Raw genomic sequence first — 16,864 nt, forward strand, 5'->3', positions numbered from 1 at the left:
AGTGGTAGGAAGTACCCATGCTTATCAGTGAGTACATAGTCAAAATAAACATGGCACCTCGGTGTACGGACCCCAGCCTCTGAGAAAAGAAACTGCAGCTCTCCAAGGGTTAACTGACTCAACTCCTGAAATACTGCAGCAAAGCAACAGCAAGGTACAAATGGCCATTAAAATAATACCTTTAGGATCAAAAACTCCACAAATTTGGGTTTACTTTGACTATTTCAGGAAGTATATCAAAGAAATTATTCAGAATGGTTACTTTAAAAGAAACATCTTTGAAACACGGAGTGTGTCAGGGAGAGGGTTTCACTTTTACTTTTTTGCTTTTAAAGTTGTGTAGTGTGTATGTTCCCTCGCCATTTTAAAAAAGGTGTAAAAAATTCTCTTCTTGGTCTACCTCCATTCAGATGCCAGTAGATTGTACCATCATTTTCGTGCATGGTAGATATCTACTGTCTTTCCATAGCCCTTTGTTAACTTCCTCCTCACTGGGGCAGAACCTTTTATGTAAATGAATTAAAAGAAAGGCAGATATTTGGGCTCATGGTTTCTGGGGTTCCATCCCATCATGATCATCTCTGTTGAATCTGGGCCTGTGGAGAATCATGGAATTATGGTGGTTGGAGCATGTGGTAGAGGCTTCTGAACCCATTTTGGACAGTAAACAAAAAGAAAAATGTAGATGTAACAACCATCTTATTAAATAAGAAACACAGAGCCAATACAGAGATGAAAGCCAAAAGGTCAGAGCAATAGCTAAGAGCTAAAAACCTTACCCTTCACTGTTGCTATTGCCCTACCTCTCTGAAAGAGACCTACTTCCTGTGTGTCTGTCTTTTTATAGTGTTTCTGTTCTGCCTTCTCATTGGTTGTAAACCCAACCACATGACCTCCTAGTCACTGCCTGTCTGTACAGACCTCCAGGTCTTCTATGGTTGGTATTGAGATTAAAGATGTGTGTCTCCATGCCGGCTGTATCCTTGAACACACAGAGATCTGCTTAGCTCTGCCTCCCAAGAGCTGGGATTAAAGGCATACACCATCACTGCCCAGCTTCTGCTAAGGCTTGCTATTAGCTCTGTCCCCCCAGGCAACTTTATTTATTAACATACAAATCACATTATATCACCATAGAAAAAGACCAGGACCAGGTGTAGCCTTTAAGAGCATGTCCCAGTGACCTACGTCATCCAGAGATGACCCACCATATAGTTTCCACCACCTCCCAGAACAGAGCCACACAGAGCTTTAATTATTTTTCTACTGCCTACTCTCAGGAGATGAAGCATCTGGAATTATTAGTCAGGTAGAGTGAAAAAAAAATGAGAAATGGGACTTGAAAGCATAGACTTACCTGAGACCTGCTTCTTTCTGATAGGATGCTTCATGATGTCTATATGACTCCACTTCTCCACAATAAAATAGAAATGACATTATCTCCCTTGTAGTATTATAATATGGAAAACAGAGTTCAAGATGAAAACCACAAGACTCATATGAATGTGTGTAATATATGAGCAAAGAATTTTCCAAGTTCCTAAGGATCACAGAAAAGTCTATTCCTCATCTAGTAAGTGCCAAACAAATACTGGGTGACAGCAGCTAGACCAGCTAAAGAATGAGTCTTAAATACTGATTGAAAAGCAAGATCACTCCTCTAATAGGGCTCCTTAACCTTTCCCCCATTGTCCTGTGAGGCTGTTTCTGAGTTTCTCTGTGAACAGGGATATGTGAGGAGAAAGTCTCATTAAAGGAAGTTACCTGATTTATTCCCAACATGTTCAGACATTTATATACAGTGGGTTTGTGAAGATTGAAAATGACATAAATGACAAATTAATTTTTTACCAATTGATGTTTCGATAGTTCTTCAGGCGACATGGGCAGAATCATGTGTGTTTGGGAATTCTGCCCACAGGAATCTACACAACTCACCACACTGACCCTGACACTTTGACTGAGAGATTTTGCTGAAAAGCTTGGACACTTAAGAACAATTTCACATCCAAACAGTAGTTAATAATTACCTAGTGATTCTAGAGAAGAAAAATTTATTCCTATTAATATATTGGCAGATTGTTTCTGTAACTGTTGCTTTAAAGAAGTGGAACTCTGTTCAAGTGGTGGAGCAGGGATGTTACCAGGTCTGTTTTCTAGTCTATTACTGGGTTGAAAATATGCTATTGTAGCTTCCACATGCACTTGAGGAGGGGTCTACCCAGGATGCTTTGTCAAGTCTATGTCATGACCACTTTTTCATGGAACTTCATGTCTTAACAACAGCACATGTGAAAAAGATCAATTCATTTCATACTGATTTTTTTGTTCAACTACTTGGTATAAACTGACATTTGTTTTATTTACGCTACAAAGAACCCTTTTCTCTAACTAGATTTTTTTAAGGACTCTGTTATACTTAGGGTGCTCTTGATTGCTTCCAACTCAACTGCCTTTAGTCTTTTTTACGTGCTAAAATATTTTAGTTATTATTTATAATATGCTGTTGACCGTTCTTCATAGGATGTTAAAGTTTAATGAAATTGTGTGTTGACATTTTACACAATCTCCTACTTGTCCCCCAAATCAAATTGCTGTATTACACAATACCACACTGAAACAGTACTTAGGGACTAGTACTCTGTAATTGAAATAAATTGTATGTTTTTGTTTATTTTAAAATGTAAAAACAAAATGCTGTTAGGGAATAGTAAGAAGGCTAAATATAATATAGTGAAATACTATGGTACTAATGATGCATGAACCTTTTACTTCAAAAGATGCTTAAAATCAAATTTTGTATTGGTAATAGTGACAAAAGTGTTTAGTGATAGAAAATTGTGTTATTGTAGAATATGTATTGCATAGTGTTATAAAGAATCCTAATTTTTACCTTTTGCAATTATCTAATGGAAATTTACAACTGCCAAAATAATTAACAAACATGTATGCAGGCTCATAGAACATTTCATACTTGTTGATCCATTTTTCCTCATTGCCCTGCTAGAATTAATGATAAATGTCCATTCTGTTCTTTGAAATAAAATTAGAAAATCTGTTTAGGTAAAATGATGACTGCTATAAATAAAGGATGTTTAAAAATTCAAAAACAAAACAAAATTTAACGGCTTCACTAAAGTTCTACTCTACAAATACAAAGCTTCTTCCTTATGTTGAGTAGTATTTGTTCCTGTGCAATACTGTGGGGGGGGGGGGTTAAGATCAAAATTATCCACATGCCATTTCAATATTGTGGCTGACAGATCACATCATGATATAGGGAGGTGTATAAACTTTTTTTAATATTGGTGTGATAAAACCTTACCCCCAAACTGAATAACTTAAACAACATATATTTATAACCCACGATTTTGTGAATCAGAACTCTGGGCAGTGTATCATTCAGCTCAGTTCTTTGTACACAGTTTCATCAGGCTGCTAGCTGATCTGGGCTAGCCTTCACTCCTTCCTTCTTTTCCCTTCCAACGTCCCTTTTATTTTATTTTATTTTATTTATTTTATTTTATCTTCTTGTTTTTGTAATTTTGGAAGCTTTAGGGAAGAAATGCCTCCAGACTCACTATGTTCTTTGGTGATTCATAAAGAACTGAATTATTCACTTCTCTGCTCTCAGCTAGGGTCAGTGTTTAATACTAAAGCCTGCCTCCATATATTCTTGTGTTTCCCATAGGACCCCTCGCTAACACTGTACTGATTCTCCTTCAGGATTCAGATCCTTCAGTTTTCTCTCAAAGCACATCTCCATCCCTAGATGGAGCATCTTCCCACGTTAAAGTTGAGTTTCTCTTTCATCTGCACTGTCCTCTGTGGGGTCACCATATCTCCTACACTGTGTTTTCAAATAGTCCCTTTCTCTACTTCACGCAGGAAAATTTCCATCTTTGCACGCACGCACGCGCACACACACACACACACACACACACACACACACACACAAGCATACTTAACATTTTAGGAAGGAAAAATGGAGGCCTCGTTCTGTTCTGTAATTTAAATATCACTTTGAAATTGAATCGGAAACTAAGATAAAAGATTGTGTATAGCTGTATAGAAGTTCAAACTGTGTAAACTATCTCTTGTTTTAGCTTTATACATCATAATTCATCCTGGTTATAGATTATAAATCCAAAGCTCTGTCTTACAAAAACCAAAAATTTATTTTTCACCTCTTATTTGACTTTTAATTTCTAGTTTCATAAACTTTACCAACTTTCTTAACATGTTGTTGTCATTAAGCATTTTCAGCTGTGGAAAGCATGTCTTAATTTCCTAAGATCATATTTTACCACCATTTAGTACAGATTCCAGATTCCAAATACAATTAATCTAACCATGTATGACATGGCTTGGTTTTACATGGCACTTTTTATGTCCCTCCCATGGCTTGGAAGAAATTTCAAAAATCAAGGAAGTCATATCTATTCATCAAATTGAAATTATTGTATTTGAATACTTCTAGAAATATAGGTGAGAAAAGTATATTAACCATTCAATAAAAATTCTAAAAATTTATGTTAAGTGGCTCCATGATGTGAAATATTTTTTCACAAATATTTCCCAGTTAATATTATTGCTTACTTACTGCTTATTAGCTTCACATCAGTTCCAATTGACTTATATATTGATTTCATTTTAATAAGTATGGACATTATAAATTAATGCTATAGCATATAATTGGTTGTTAAATGTTATGTAATTTAGCTGTTAGATTTCATTTTCAGAAATGAACCATGGGTCATAATTAACTGAGCATTTGGTGTGAGTGGAGTCTTAGTGATAAACTGCTACAGTGTGATTCATAAAGTAGATCAGATATGACAAGGTAACCATGGAGAGCATTATGTTTTAGCATCAGCACATCGAGGCCACTCTCTGAGCTAACTTCTTTTGTAAACCGATGTTCTTGTGATCTGACAAGTTTAGAGATATCTGTGTTTATAGATGGTATACTTCTAAATATTAAAATTCAAGAAAAATATCATCTTTTTTTTTTTAACCAAAACCTTGTATTTGAAGGGCCTTTCTATCCTACAGCTCACTATTCTCAAGGGTCAGTTGGTTATACTCCTGTCTTTGCCGTCTAAAGTGTGTGCCTGGATACACTATCAACAAGAGTTTAAAAATCAAATAAATGCCCCAAAAGAGCAGTGAATCCCTTATGGACATGGCTTCTCCTATGTGAAAAGGATAAATGTGTTGTGGCATAGTGCACCATTAGAGCTATAGGATGAATTTCAAAATATTACAGATTTCAAATGGTTTTTTGGCACCCTTTTCCCCCAAATCCTCAATTATCATAATTATATCCATGAAAGTTCTTTTACAGTTTCAAATAGTGAGCTTAATTTTAGTGTAACTTTCAAATATCAAGTCTTGTTTTACATTAGAGTTTGCTCTATGTAGCAGAAACTCAGTGAGGTGTATTTATAGCCCACATTTTCTCCATAGCTCAGAGAAGCCAAAGCTTCCCGTCTCATGTTTTGAGACAGCAACTGAGCAGAGCTTGAACAGTTACTGAAAACGACAGTATGTGATGTGTGTTATGTGACAGTGGCCTGAAGACTTAAATGTGTTCATCTCTATCACCTATTTCTTCTCCAGCGGTTTTCACAGTGCACGCCTAAATTATGAGCCTTAAGCAGGGAGTAGCAGCCCTGTGGTGCATGCCACTGTGCTGCCCTTTGCAGTATTTCTATCAGGGCTGTGTTCTACACTTCAGAGTAAATGAGACTCAGTGAAACTGTTCAATACACTGAATGTCACCTTATCTTTGGTTGGAGTTTATGCTTCCCAAGGCTATGGAGACTCCTCACATATCTCAGGCTGTGAGCTGGGCTAAGCATGGTCTTCATGATTTCAGAGATCAGTTTGCACAGCTGCTGTGAAGGAATAAAAGTTGCTGAAAATGGTTTTGTATTGCAAATCAGCTTCTTCACTGCTATTGTACTAGATAAGCATTTACTGGTAAACACAGTACACTGAAAACATCACCTGAATTCCCTTTGAGAGAAAATCTTGATCTGTTTAGTTATTTTTTTGTTAGTAGTGTGGGAGGAAAGGGCTTTCATGAATCTTCCCTGCCCTTCCTTCAAAATTGCAAAGCAAGGAAGATGTGAAAATTGTGTTTTCCAGACAGTGATGCAAGAAAGTATTAAGAAGTAGAAGAAACAAAATAAAGCCAAAGGGATAAACATCAGAAATTTGCTTAAATGGCTTTGGTCCCATATAATTGCTTTTCTGTCAGCAGGATTATTAACAATTTTGGACATCTGAAAATTAAATTAACAGCCTGAAAATATTTTACAAAATGAGATAGAGCATGATACATGAAACATAATGACCCCACTGAAACTCAGCCAAGCCGGCTCAGCTACTCACTGAGGCTGAGTAGACCACTAGTTAATCATCACCAAGCAAATTGGACAGAGCAAATTAGCTTACTGAATTCCAAAGCCTTAGCTACAAGAAAGAGGATATGCCACTAATTATAATGAAGGAACTCTATGCATACTATTATCAGCATAGAAAGAGAAAGCAAGACTTCAGCTTTGAACTGCCCGGACCGAAGCTCTTGGAGCCCGGGTTTCTCTGTGTGCATTCCATATGCCAGAGTGCAAAGCCGAGGACATGCTATGCCCAGCTCGGCACAGGAGAAGCTCAAGCATTTTCTAGCATCTTCTCCTAATGAAGTGTAAAACTTTTCACCAAAGTTAATTGGTATTCTTTGAGAATTACATACACAGGGACAGAGAGAGCCATATATGCAGACACACACACACACACACACACACACACACACACACACACAAGAAAGGACATTTTAAAGTATGTACCATTTAAGTGAAAAATTTTAACCTATTTCGTGAACTTTTTTCTCTACAGTATTTAGATTTTTATTTCTCTTGAAAAGTGTATTTCTGTTTTATGTAAAATAAATATTTGGACTCAGTTTATCACTGGAGATTAATCATAAATCATATTTTCTAGCCTTAATTAGCATTTGTTTGCTTAATTGTCATTCTCAGCCCCATCATCTCCATTTTTCACTAACTTGAACAATGCTATCTTCTGCTGTTTGCACTTTAATTTAAATTTCTATTAAGGTTTATGAACAGTAATAAGGTCCTGTTTGAATATTCATTAGCTTTTGAATTGTGAGCTATGAAAAGGTGCTTTCTTTTACCTTAATGAAACTGGCACAGCATGGGACTGATCAGTTGTGACATTTGATTGGAGGCACCCAGTGAATTTTCTCATTGTTTATTGACACATCTTGTCCAAACAGCTCCCTCGCAAGTGAGTGGGGTAATGAAGGAGCGAGTGCTGCAGCGGAGCGTGGAACTTTCCTGGCAGGAACCGGAACATCCCAATGGAGTCATCACGGAATATGAAATCAAGTACTACGAGAAAGTAAGTGGGAGAGAACTGTGGTGTGAACAGTGCCGTGCCTGATGCCATCCCTCCGCGCTGTAAGCTAGTGCTGGTCGTCTCACTACTGTTTGGGGCTACTTCACACTTCATACTTAGGATTCACTGTGTTTAATAAACATCTTCACCATCTCTCGTTCACGATTACAATCAATATCTCTGTTCATTAGCTTTCTGTGTCATACAAGTGAGAATATTTCTAGTATATTTCTCCAGTTATTTATATAATAATTAGGTATGCGGTGCTTTAATGGCACAGAAACTAATCAATCCAATATGTTTTGAAAAGTGTTCCTATCAGTGTATCCGTGTGTGTATTGACACTTTAATTTAGGATTTTCATAGGATCCATGTCTTCAAATACTGTTATCATACATAGCTAATGATATTGTGCATAACATGCTTATAATGTCTTCCAGCACTGGAATTAGGAAGATGTCATTTCATTCTTTTAGATTCTCTCTGAAAGTTATAGCATACATATGAGATTATTATATCTCATGCCTCTCCTTCTATAGAAATTACTGTCTAAAATTCATGTTCTGCTGCTGGCCTCTCCTTAGAATGACTAAATATCAATAAGAATATCTCTCTATATGAATATATTCATTAGTGGCTTCTTTAGAAAGGAAATGGAAATATAAAGCCTATTTATAAATAGTTCTCTGAGTTCCACCACACGGAAAGACATCACCCAAAATTTAAAACACAGAACCTACCATTACTCAGTATTATGACTCTGACTGTAATAAATGATACTTTATCAATTTAACCGAGTTAGGTGAATGTTCTAATACATAGAACTACTTCACTCTTTAGATATGATTGTGAAATAAAGTCCTAATATTTTAGCAAAATTTGGGATTGAGTTGACTTCATTGAAATGTATATAATTTATTGGCAATACCCCTCCACCAGCAGTGAGGAAAAACAGAGGGCTTAAAATAAGGGAAGTGTTAATGTTCACATTTGAAATACTTTGGCTTACTATTTTCATTCTAATATACTTTCTTCTTGGCCTTAGCTGCATTTTTATGCCTCAGCTTTGTACCAAAAAATAATTTCTTTTACCATCAAATGTGCTTAAAGGGGATCATTGTTTTAACGCTGCTTTTGTAATATCTGTTTCACTGTAATCCCTAATAGTTATGGTCCTTATAGAAATTGGCAGATTTTAAAGTCAATAAAGCACATTTTACATTACAAGTGGCAGAGTTTATCACAGGGAATCTGCAATCTTTTGCAAATCTTTACTTGGAAATAAGTGCCATTCCAATTGCTGGGCTTTATTTGCATGACAGAAACAGAATGCATTTACAGCCAGTAATGTGTAAAATAGGCAGTTATTGGGATGTAGTACCGGAGAAGTGTGAAGGCACAGGATCTGTGTTCATTGCTCGCCCACTGTGAGTTCCTTCTAATTTTGCTCAGACTATACTTCAACTGTCTAGGATTGCATAGATAATGCCCATGATCATTTTTATGAGTGATTATGCTGATGGCTATCACAAATCAACTCCGTAAAGTGAGTCCAAGTGTTCATTTCCACTTTTAGGAGTATCAGTCAGTGTAAAGGCAAATAATCAAGGTAATATGTTCAGATTTCAGTAAATAATTTTAACACTGATACTTACAAATGGAATAAAAAACTACCCAAATATTTATAGTTAGGCAGTATAACTTTTTCAACATGTCTTCATAAATGGCTTAAGAAAGTCACATCAATGAATACTTAGGTGTTGTGCTTTTAAATATTATTCTGAAGAATTTTACAGGCTTGAAGTTTCATATTTAATTAATTCTTAAACTTATTCCACATATATGTAAAATTTCATATATATATACATACATGCATATTATAATATGCTTAACACAGAATATTTTACGAAAGAGAAAAAATATATAACCTATTGCTTTAATGAACTTTAATGTAAATACCAAATAAGAATTGGTATTTACATTTGAAAAGTGAGTAAATAAAGTTAAATTTAAAATAATGTCAAACCACAACCATAATTCCCGTGTATTTTACTCTCATCTGAAAGCTGTGATTAGAAATTCTACTAAGTACTATTCTGTGGATGTAGTATCCTTCCTTTTTTATTGAGAGTAAATGACATATCACTGTTGTAATGTTTAGCTGAATTTCTTGGTTTAGTAGCATGTTTAATTTTTGGCACGTGAATTTTCTCTGATAAATATCATTCAGAAAAGAGTTTGAAGAACCACGTAGTCATATGAAGTCTTCTACTAATAGAGACATTGACCTTGTATTTTGGTCAAGAGAGAAATGTAGCCAAAAAGTGATAACCACTGTGCCCTGTTCCAACACAGCAAAAGCCCAAACGCTGGGAATATTTTAATGAAATTATTTCTCTTTGAAATTTATACAACAAAGGCATGTTTTTCATTGCATTTTGTGTTATCTTGGAAACATTCAGATTTACAGTATTCCAGAAGGTACAGTGTAAGCTCAATTAAACAAAAGCAATGCAGCAAATCTAAATCAATTACCAGAATCAACTGTCAAATCAATTTCCCCTGGAAATGTCATTGCAGGATCAAAGAGAAAGGACCTACTCAACACTGAAAACCAAGTCCACCTCAGCCTCCATTAACAATCTGAAGCCGGGAACAGTGTATGTTTTTCAGATCCGGGCTTTCACTGCTGCAGGTTATGGAAATTACAGCCCCAGACTTGACGTTGCCACTCTAGAGGAAGCTACAGGTAAAATGTTTGAAGGTAATTACCATCTTTGGTTCAGATTCTTCACTTTATAACTGTCACTTGGTTTTTGTTTCTTGTTCTATTTCATTTTTATATTGAGGGTGATGATTTTGCATCAAAAATAATTTTTATATCTACAAATGAATATGCATGAACATAAGTGAATCCATTAAAAGGTCATCTCTTTATTCAATGATATCAGTTAGTCTTTTAAATGTAAAAATTATTTTAGTAAATAAATACTGTATTTGTTTACTAAAAGTGAAATTGGAAACAAATGTAGGAGTGATTCAGTTTAATGTTGATACAAGGAGTTTTTGCAGACCTTGGAGTGTTCTAATTTGAATTACCTTCATCAAATAGCTTCCTTTACAGTCACACTGGGTAGGTAATAGTATGTTATTCATGATTTTGAGTTAATTGAAGCTCTATGCTTCTAACAGTAGTCTCAAACACTGAGGATTCAGAAAGATCTCAAAGCTTGTGTTTCTTTTATTTGGACTTTTCACTTTTGTTATGAATTATTACAGTTATAGTAGAGAATATTAAGTACATATGAAATATACCACTCAACCTGAAAATAGAGCCTAAGTTTTAAATCCTTTAACAAATGTTTCTATTTCACAATGTTAATTTGTAGTTAGAATAAATGACTATGTTGCATGCAATATATAAGCAGTTACATCTTGAGATTTGTGTTTCCCTCAGACTGTGCTCAGAACACGATGAGTTCTACTGCTGGTCATCCTTCAGCTGGCCAAGCCTTAAATATATTTCCACATTTGAGAGTTTCTGATTCCCCCTGAAGTTACTGCTTAGACACAAATTTACCCAGTGGCTCTTTCCTCTTCTCCATTAGCATTCTAGTGTTCTATAAAATTTTTCAATAAGTGAATAAAAATTTTTGCATGATATCACTTTCTTTCTTCACTTCTGAAAAAGCTTTTAACGTAATGAAGCTTTTATCAGAATTATTTTGACTTCAGAAAAACATTTATAGTTCTTTTAAATGATAGAATAAATTGACAAGTATTCTTTGTGTTATCCAAGGCTTGGTAAATTTGTTAGCAAAAATCTTCTTTCAAAATATTGTTATGTTTTCAAACAAACAACAGAAATATATATGAAATCAATATATATGAAGTATCAATCATTTGCATAGAATTTTACATGTATAAGTATCAGTTGAAAAATGTTGCCATGCCGGGTGGTGGTCAAGCTCACCTTTAATCCCAGCACTTGGGAGGCAGAAGCAGGCGGATCTCTGTGAGTTTGAGGCCAGCCTGGGCTACAGAGTGAGTTCCAGGGAAGGCGCAAAGCTACACAGAGAAACCCTGTCTCAAAAACCAAGAAAAGAAGAAAAAAAAAAAAAAAAACAGAAAAATGTTGCCACAATGTGGAATGATGGGATGAATGCCCTTTATTTTCATTAGCACCATTAATTATGGGATATATAAAATCGAAAATAATATGTTTAACAACTCTCAAGAAGCTATTAAAGTAGATATTTCAATACTGAAACAAAAGGTGCTTTAGTATTGAGGTGTATCACCAAGGTTACCAACTGGCGACATTTTCCTAACATCAACTTATACTCTTTAATGCAATGAGACACTTCAAGTTTTGTTATTTCCTCTTTAGTTTTGAAAACTTTGGAAATGAATCTTTATCCCTTTCCTGACGTTGTAAATTGGGACAAGCTCTTTATTTGTTGAATTTGAACGTTTATAAATATTTTTACTGTTTCAAAAGGAAGTAGCTAAAACTTCAAGATCAAAGTCAAGTGTCAGATCCTGAGTGATCACATAAAATTAATGTGAAAATGGTATTTTGTATTAGAAACCATATGGTAATTTTTATTATTAGGATACATCTTCCATTAAGATGTAAAGTTAATGAAGGAATCATTCATATATTTTTTAAATTTCTTTCAGCCTTTGACTTGCCAATGTCTACTGTAGTGCTTGATGCATAGAAATCATTTAATGAATAAGAAATGACTAAATCACACCAACACGGGCTAGGTTATCAGGATAAATGAATAAGAAATGACTAGGTTCAAACACAGCATACTAGTCTCACCTCACTTAGCCATTAATGTCATTAGGTCATGGAGCTTCTGAAAAACATGATATTGCATTTATAAGCAAATGAAAGTGTAAAGAGAGAACAATATGTTTATAATATGAAAAAAATAATATTGGTCTTCCAGATTCCCTGGAAAGCTCTTGAGGATTCTCTGGGATGTCTAGACTAGTCCCCTTTGAGATCCGATGACTCAGCCTGTGTGCTTCTCTAAGAATTAGATGCACATAGAGATGTATGAGGCATTCTAAGTGTCCTCAGTCTAAACTTAGTGAAAAAGTGTGCCACGTTCATGAATTCTGGCCATATGGTTAACTATGGCAGAATTCATGATGCAGTATTACCACCCAAGAAATAGTGATGTACTGAAATTAGAAGTGAGACAGATGGGAAGATTCTCTCTGGAAGAGGTCACTAAGGCACTGTTCAAACACAAATTAACAGACTATCACATATCACAAGCATTTCCTATTCACCTTCTGCTTGGTCAACCTATTGGTTTTGCAGTTTTTAAAAGGTGGTCTTCAGATTATAGCCTCCAAAGTTACTTATGAAATGTTCTCCCTTTGACATAGATGAAAATATTGATAATATAGGTCAACTATTGTAAGGTTAAAGTTCAACATTAAGCAACCACATACAAATAAACATTCATGAATGCTGATTCACCTTTCAGCTGAGCTCAGTGTTTCCACTGGAGCATTTGCCTCTGAAGCTCAGGGAAGAACTGAGCCTTAGACAAGCAGAGAATTGACCCCTGGGGACCGCTGAATGCAAAGCATTTCTACACTTGAGTGTATAATTGTTTCCTTTCTCATGAGAATTACTCCATTCTGTATCTTCTCTGTATATATAAAATGACAGATAGAAACAAAAATAAATAAATAAATAATAAGGAAAACAGCAAAAACTCATGGTTTCTTAGTCAGATGTCTATTAGGCTGTTACCAGAATTTAACACGTCAAGTTTGTTCGGAAAATCTTTCCTATGTTTAGTTCTCTCTAGAGGCAGATCACCAGGTGACAAATTAAGGAGAGTGTGTAATCCAAGTGTTCAGGATCTACTTGGCCAGATATCTTTATGGTTTTCCTGTATAATACAGGTGCTAACGCTTTAGTAAGAGTAAGTTGTCAAAAGGAGACAACATGGGTAAATTTGACAATGTCCAGTTAGGGTTGGGATGGGTACTGATGGCTGAAGCAAGGCAGTTCTACGTAGGTCAAATTTTCTACTCTAGAGAACCAGTCCCTTGCCACCAACAAGAAAGAGTCATGTTTTCCATCATGCCTGGTATCAAAGATAATAGTTGTTGATTGTTTTAGAAGTAGCTAAACTATATTCATTTGACTTTATATGCTGCACATTTGTTAACTGGTTAATTTTGGGGTGTACATTTTCATTTTATCTTACGTGTAGTGATTGTATCTATCTATACTGATAATGAAAATATCCTATAGAGAGGATATAACAATTGTTATAGAGCTGGAAGTGATGAACTTATGTTTCTTGAAGCAACTTAAATCACAAGATGTTTTAGGAGGCATGATTCATGGACTTATCCATGTAGATACTGTAAATAAGTCCAACTGATCTTTCATTAATAATCTTAGAGGAATTATGGCTATGTAAAGGGAAGACTACAATTCAATACTTGTAAGACATTTTTAAACTAGTTGGAAAAGTTTGCTTTTCATAAATATAGCATCTCCTGTCTAATCTTGCCACTTCCTTAAAATGCCCAAATAAATAAATATTTGTTTAAATGTATACTGTCAATTAAAATGAATTTATTTGAAATTCGAAGTAAAGTAAATGATCTGAATTGTTTCATGTTCAGCATCTAATGTTCCTCCTAGCAGTGAGTGGTTCTGAGCCCCTGTCCTCTGTTTATAGCGACAGCAGTCTCCAGTGAACAGAATCCTGTTATCATAATTGCTGTGGTGGCTGTAGCAGGGACCATCATCTTGGTGTTCATGGTGTTCGGCTTCATCATTGGAAGAAGGTAGAGCATAGAGTTCTAGGAATTTTGTTTGTTTGTGTGGTTGTTTGATTGGTTTTTCAAGACACTGGGGGTCCTGAAACTCACTCTGTAGACCAGGCTAGCCTCGAACTCAGAGATTTAACTGCCTCTACCTTCCAAGTACTGGCATTAAAGGCTTTTTGCCACCACCGCCTGGCTTAAATTCTTCAAGTATTTGACATAAAATATGTTGATTTCCCAAAAGTGCCAACCAATTATATACTCACTCTATTAGAATGTTATTAGTAAATATGAACACTTTTTTCTGATATACAATATTAATCAGTGCATTGTTTTTATTCTCCCCAAATCAAAACACACTATGAATTTGATCACTGCCTTCAGCTTAAGGTGAATGAGTGCTATAATTAAGAATAGGTAAATGTGAATTGATTACCTTCAGTTACTTTTCATAATAAATGCAGAAGAACCGTTGGGGTTAACTCTTTTAGTTTTTTTTTTTTTTTCAACATTTGAAAAAAAATAAGATTTGTGTGCTTTTCCACAAACACTTATTGATAGGCAAATACTCATTGATAAATTTAACAAAACAAAACTTTTCCTGTCTTCTGATCTTACACAGACTCCATTTACTGTGCGTATTTTGATCATGTGCATTGACACATTATCACCCAGTGGTTCATAACTGTGGGCAAAATATATTTGTGTTCGTTTGTACCTCTAGCTAGCATGTTGCTACATACCTTTGCTCCTGATGCTGCATGCTAATCCATGAAGCAGGATCATCCAGTAAACTTGCCACAAATTTGCTTTTTTCCCCAAAGGCACTGTGGTTATAGCAAGGCTGACCAGGAAGGGGATGAAGAACTCTACTTTCATTGTAAGTGTTTGGCTTTTCTTTCTATCAGTATACCCCAATTTGAACAGAAATCTGACTGTCTCTATTGGCATGAGTGAATCCCTAATGCATCATGCTTGAGATTCTGTAATGAGCTCAAAAGTGAAAATCTATGCAGAAATGCCGCATTGACGTTCAGAATATTGAGCCACTTCCACATCAGTTTTTGCCTTTAACAAACCCTGTGCAGATGTTTTCATCACTCCAGTGGTGAACTGTTAAATGCAGCACCCATTTTCTAGTGAGGAGTGTCATTGTAAGGCGAGGTGGGCCCTTTCTCCCTCCCAGTGAGTGATACACCCTAGAATCACAGTGCTCAGGAGACTAATTACCACTGAGAGATACTTCCTAGGAAATAAATAGTATAATGCCCATCTCCAATCCTCTGATGCTTTCCTAGGAATGTGAGCTACTTGGTTCTTAAAAGCTCATGTTAGAAATCAATTCTGAAGGAGGCCTATCAAGCCAAATAAAATAGGAAGGAAAAAAAAAACAATATTTTTGTTAAAAATGAATGGCAAATGGAAATAAGGGCTTTGAGAATAAATGTTAATGTATTTTACTGGTGAAATAAAAGCCTAAGAATTTGTTGTTTCAGTTCTAAAATTGATAACATTCTTAACCAAGCATAGTATTCCTAGTCTTAAGCCTTGGAAATAAAGAAAACAAGTATTTTTGCTCTTTTTTTTTATTGATTTACATTTTATGACATCTCTTATACATAGATAAACTTCCTGAAAATGATAAATAGTTACCTATTATATAATTGGCCATATTCTTCTTAGAGTATCTAACAAGATACTACAATGTACCTATTCTAAAGTTTTAAGAATGTCCAAATGGCATTCAGGAATTTCTAACCATTTTAGAATGTCCTCATAATTCTTAAGGAAAACAATGCTCACACTGAAATGTATGGATCAAACTCAAAATACTCTTTTGCATTTGTTGAAGCAGCAGTCACTTTGACTTTCACTTCTTTTAAAGAGGTGGTTTTACATAACAGTGATGGAAATTGAATGTGAAGCTCTGTAGAATTCTAACACAAAAGCCAGTAGGGCACGTTCACTACAATTACTAAAGTAGAGGAAGAGATGACTTCATCATGAGACTTAAGCTTCAAGTACTCTCACTTTTATCAAATCCATTCCTAGGCTCTGGGACGTCCCAATCCTTTCTCTATATAATTGTATATGTATTCTCATTAAGTGGACATCCCATGTCATATACAGTTCAAACCTTACATGCCTTGAGTCTACCTGCCTTCATGTGATTCTGTTTCCTCAATCAGGTCCTTTGACTAATTTGCCAGTGAGTTCCCTATAAAAAGCATCGTTAATTAGAATCCCATAGCCAGTTTATAGGTAGAAGAGAGAGAAAGTACAGGGCTTTTTGCCCTCCTTTGTGATAGGAAAAATAAATAAATAACACTTCCAAAACAAGGAAGAAACCATTGAAATCTGAGTTTCCTCAAATTTTATTTGTTTTGTAAAACACGTACAGAATGAAAATATAAGACCCGGAAAAAATTACTGGAATCTTTGATCATACCCATATGTGCATAACTTATTGGTGCAGTTACTAAATATCACCCCACCATCAATATGTCATTTTTCTGTCATTTATTGGATTTATCTAATACATTCTCAAATTATCAAATATACACTAGTCTATTTGCTTTTAACTTGTAGCATGATGCATAATTTAAATGGAAACACAGCT

At 35.2% G+C, this 16,864-nt stretch overlaps 1 protein-coding gene across 6 annotated transcripts in view; it reads left to right on the forward strand.

The window, feature by feature from the left end:
* Window positions 1–16,864, forward strand: part of Epha7 (EPH receptor A7) — a 150,391-nt gene that overhangs the window by 113,153 nt on the left and 20,374 nt on the right. For 4 of the 6 annotated variants that reach the window (XM_028872740.2, XM_028872741.2, XM_028872743.2 and 1 more), the window contains exons 6-9: window positions 7,307–7,431; window positions 10,009–10,192; window positions 14,157–14,265; window positions 15,069–15,124. In XM_028872740.2, coding sequence (XP_028728573.1) covers window positions 7,307–7,431; window positions 10,009–10,192; window positions 14,157–14,265; window positions 15,069–15,124 — 474 coding nt within the window. The remainder of the gene's footprint in view (window positions 1–7,306; window positions 7,432–10,008; window positions 10,193–14,156; window positions 14,266–15,068; window positions 15,125–16,864) is intronic. The other 2 variants (XM_037202479.1, XM_028872742.2) reach the window with 1 other exon arrangement.

Source organism: Peromyscus leucopus, chromosome 2 (assembly GCF_004664715.2).
Source record: "Peromyscus leucopus breed LL Stock chromosome 2, UCI_PerLeu_2.1, whole genome shotgun sequence".
Classification (NCBI taxonomy): Eukaryota; Metazoa; Chordata; class Mammalia; order Rodentia; family Cricetidae; genus Peromyscus; species Peromyscus leucopus.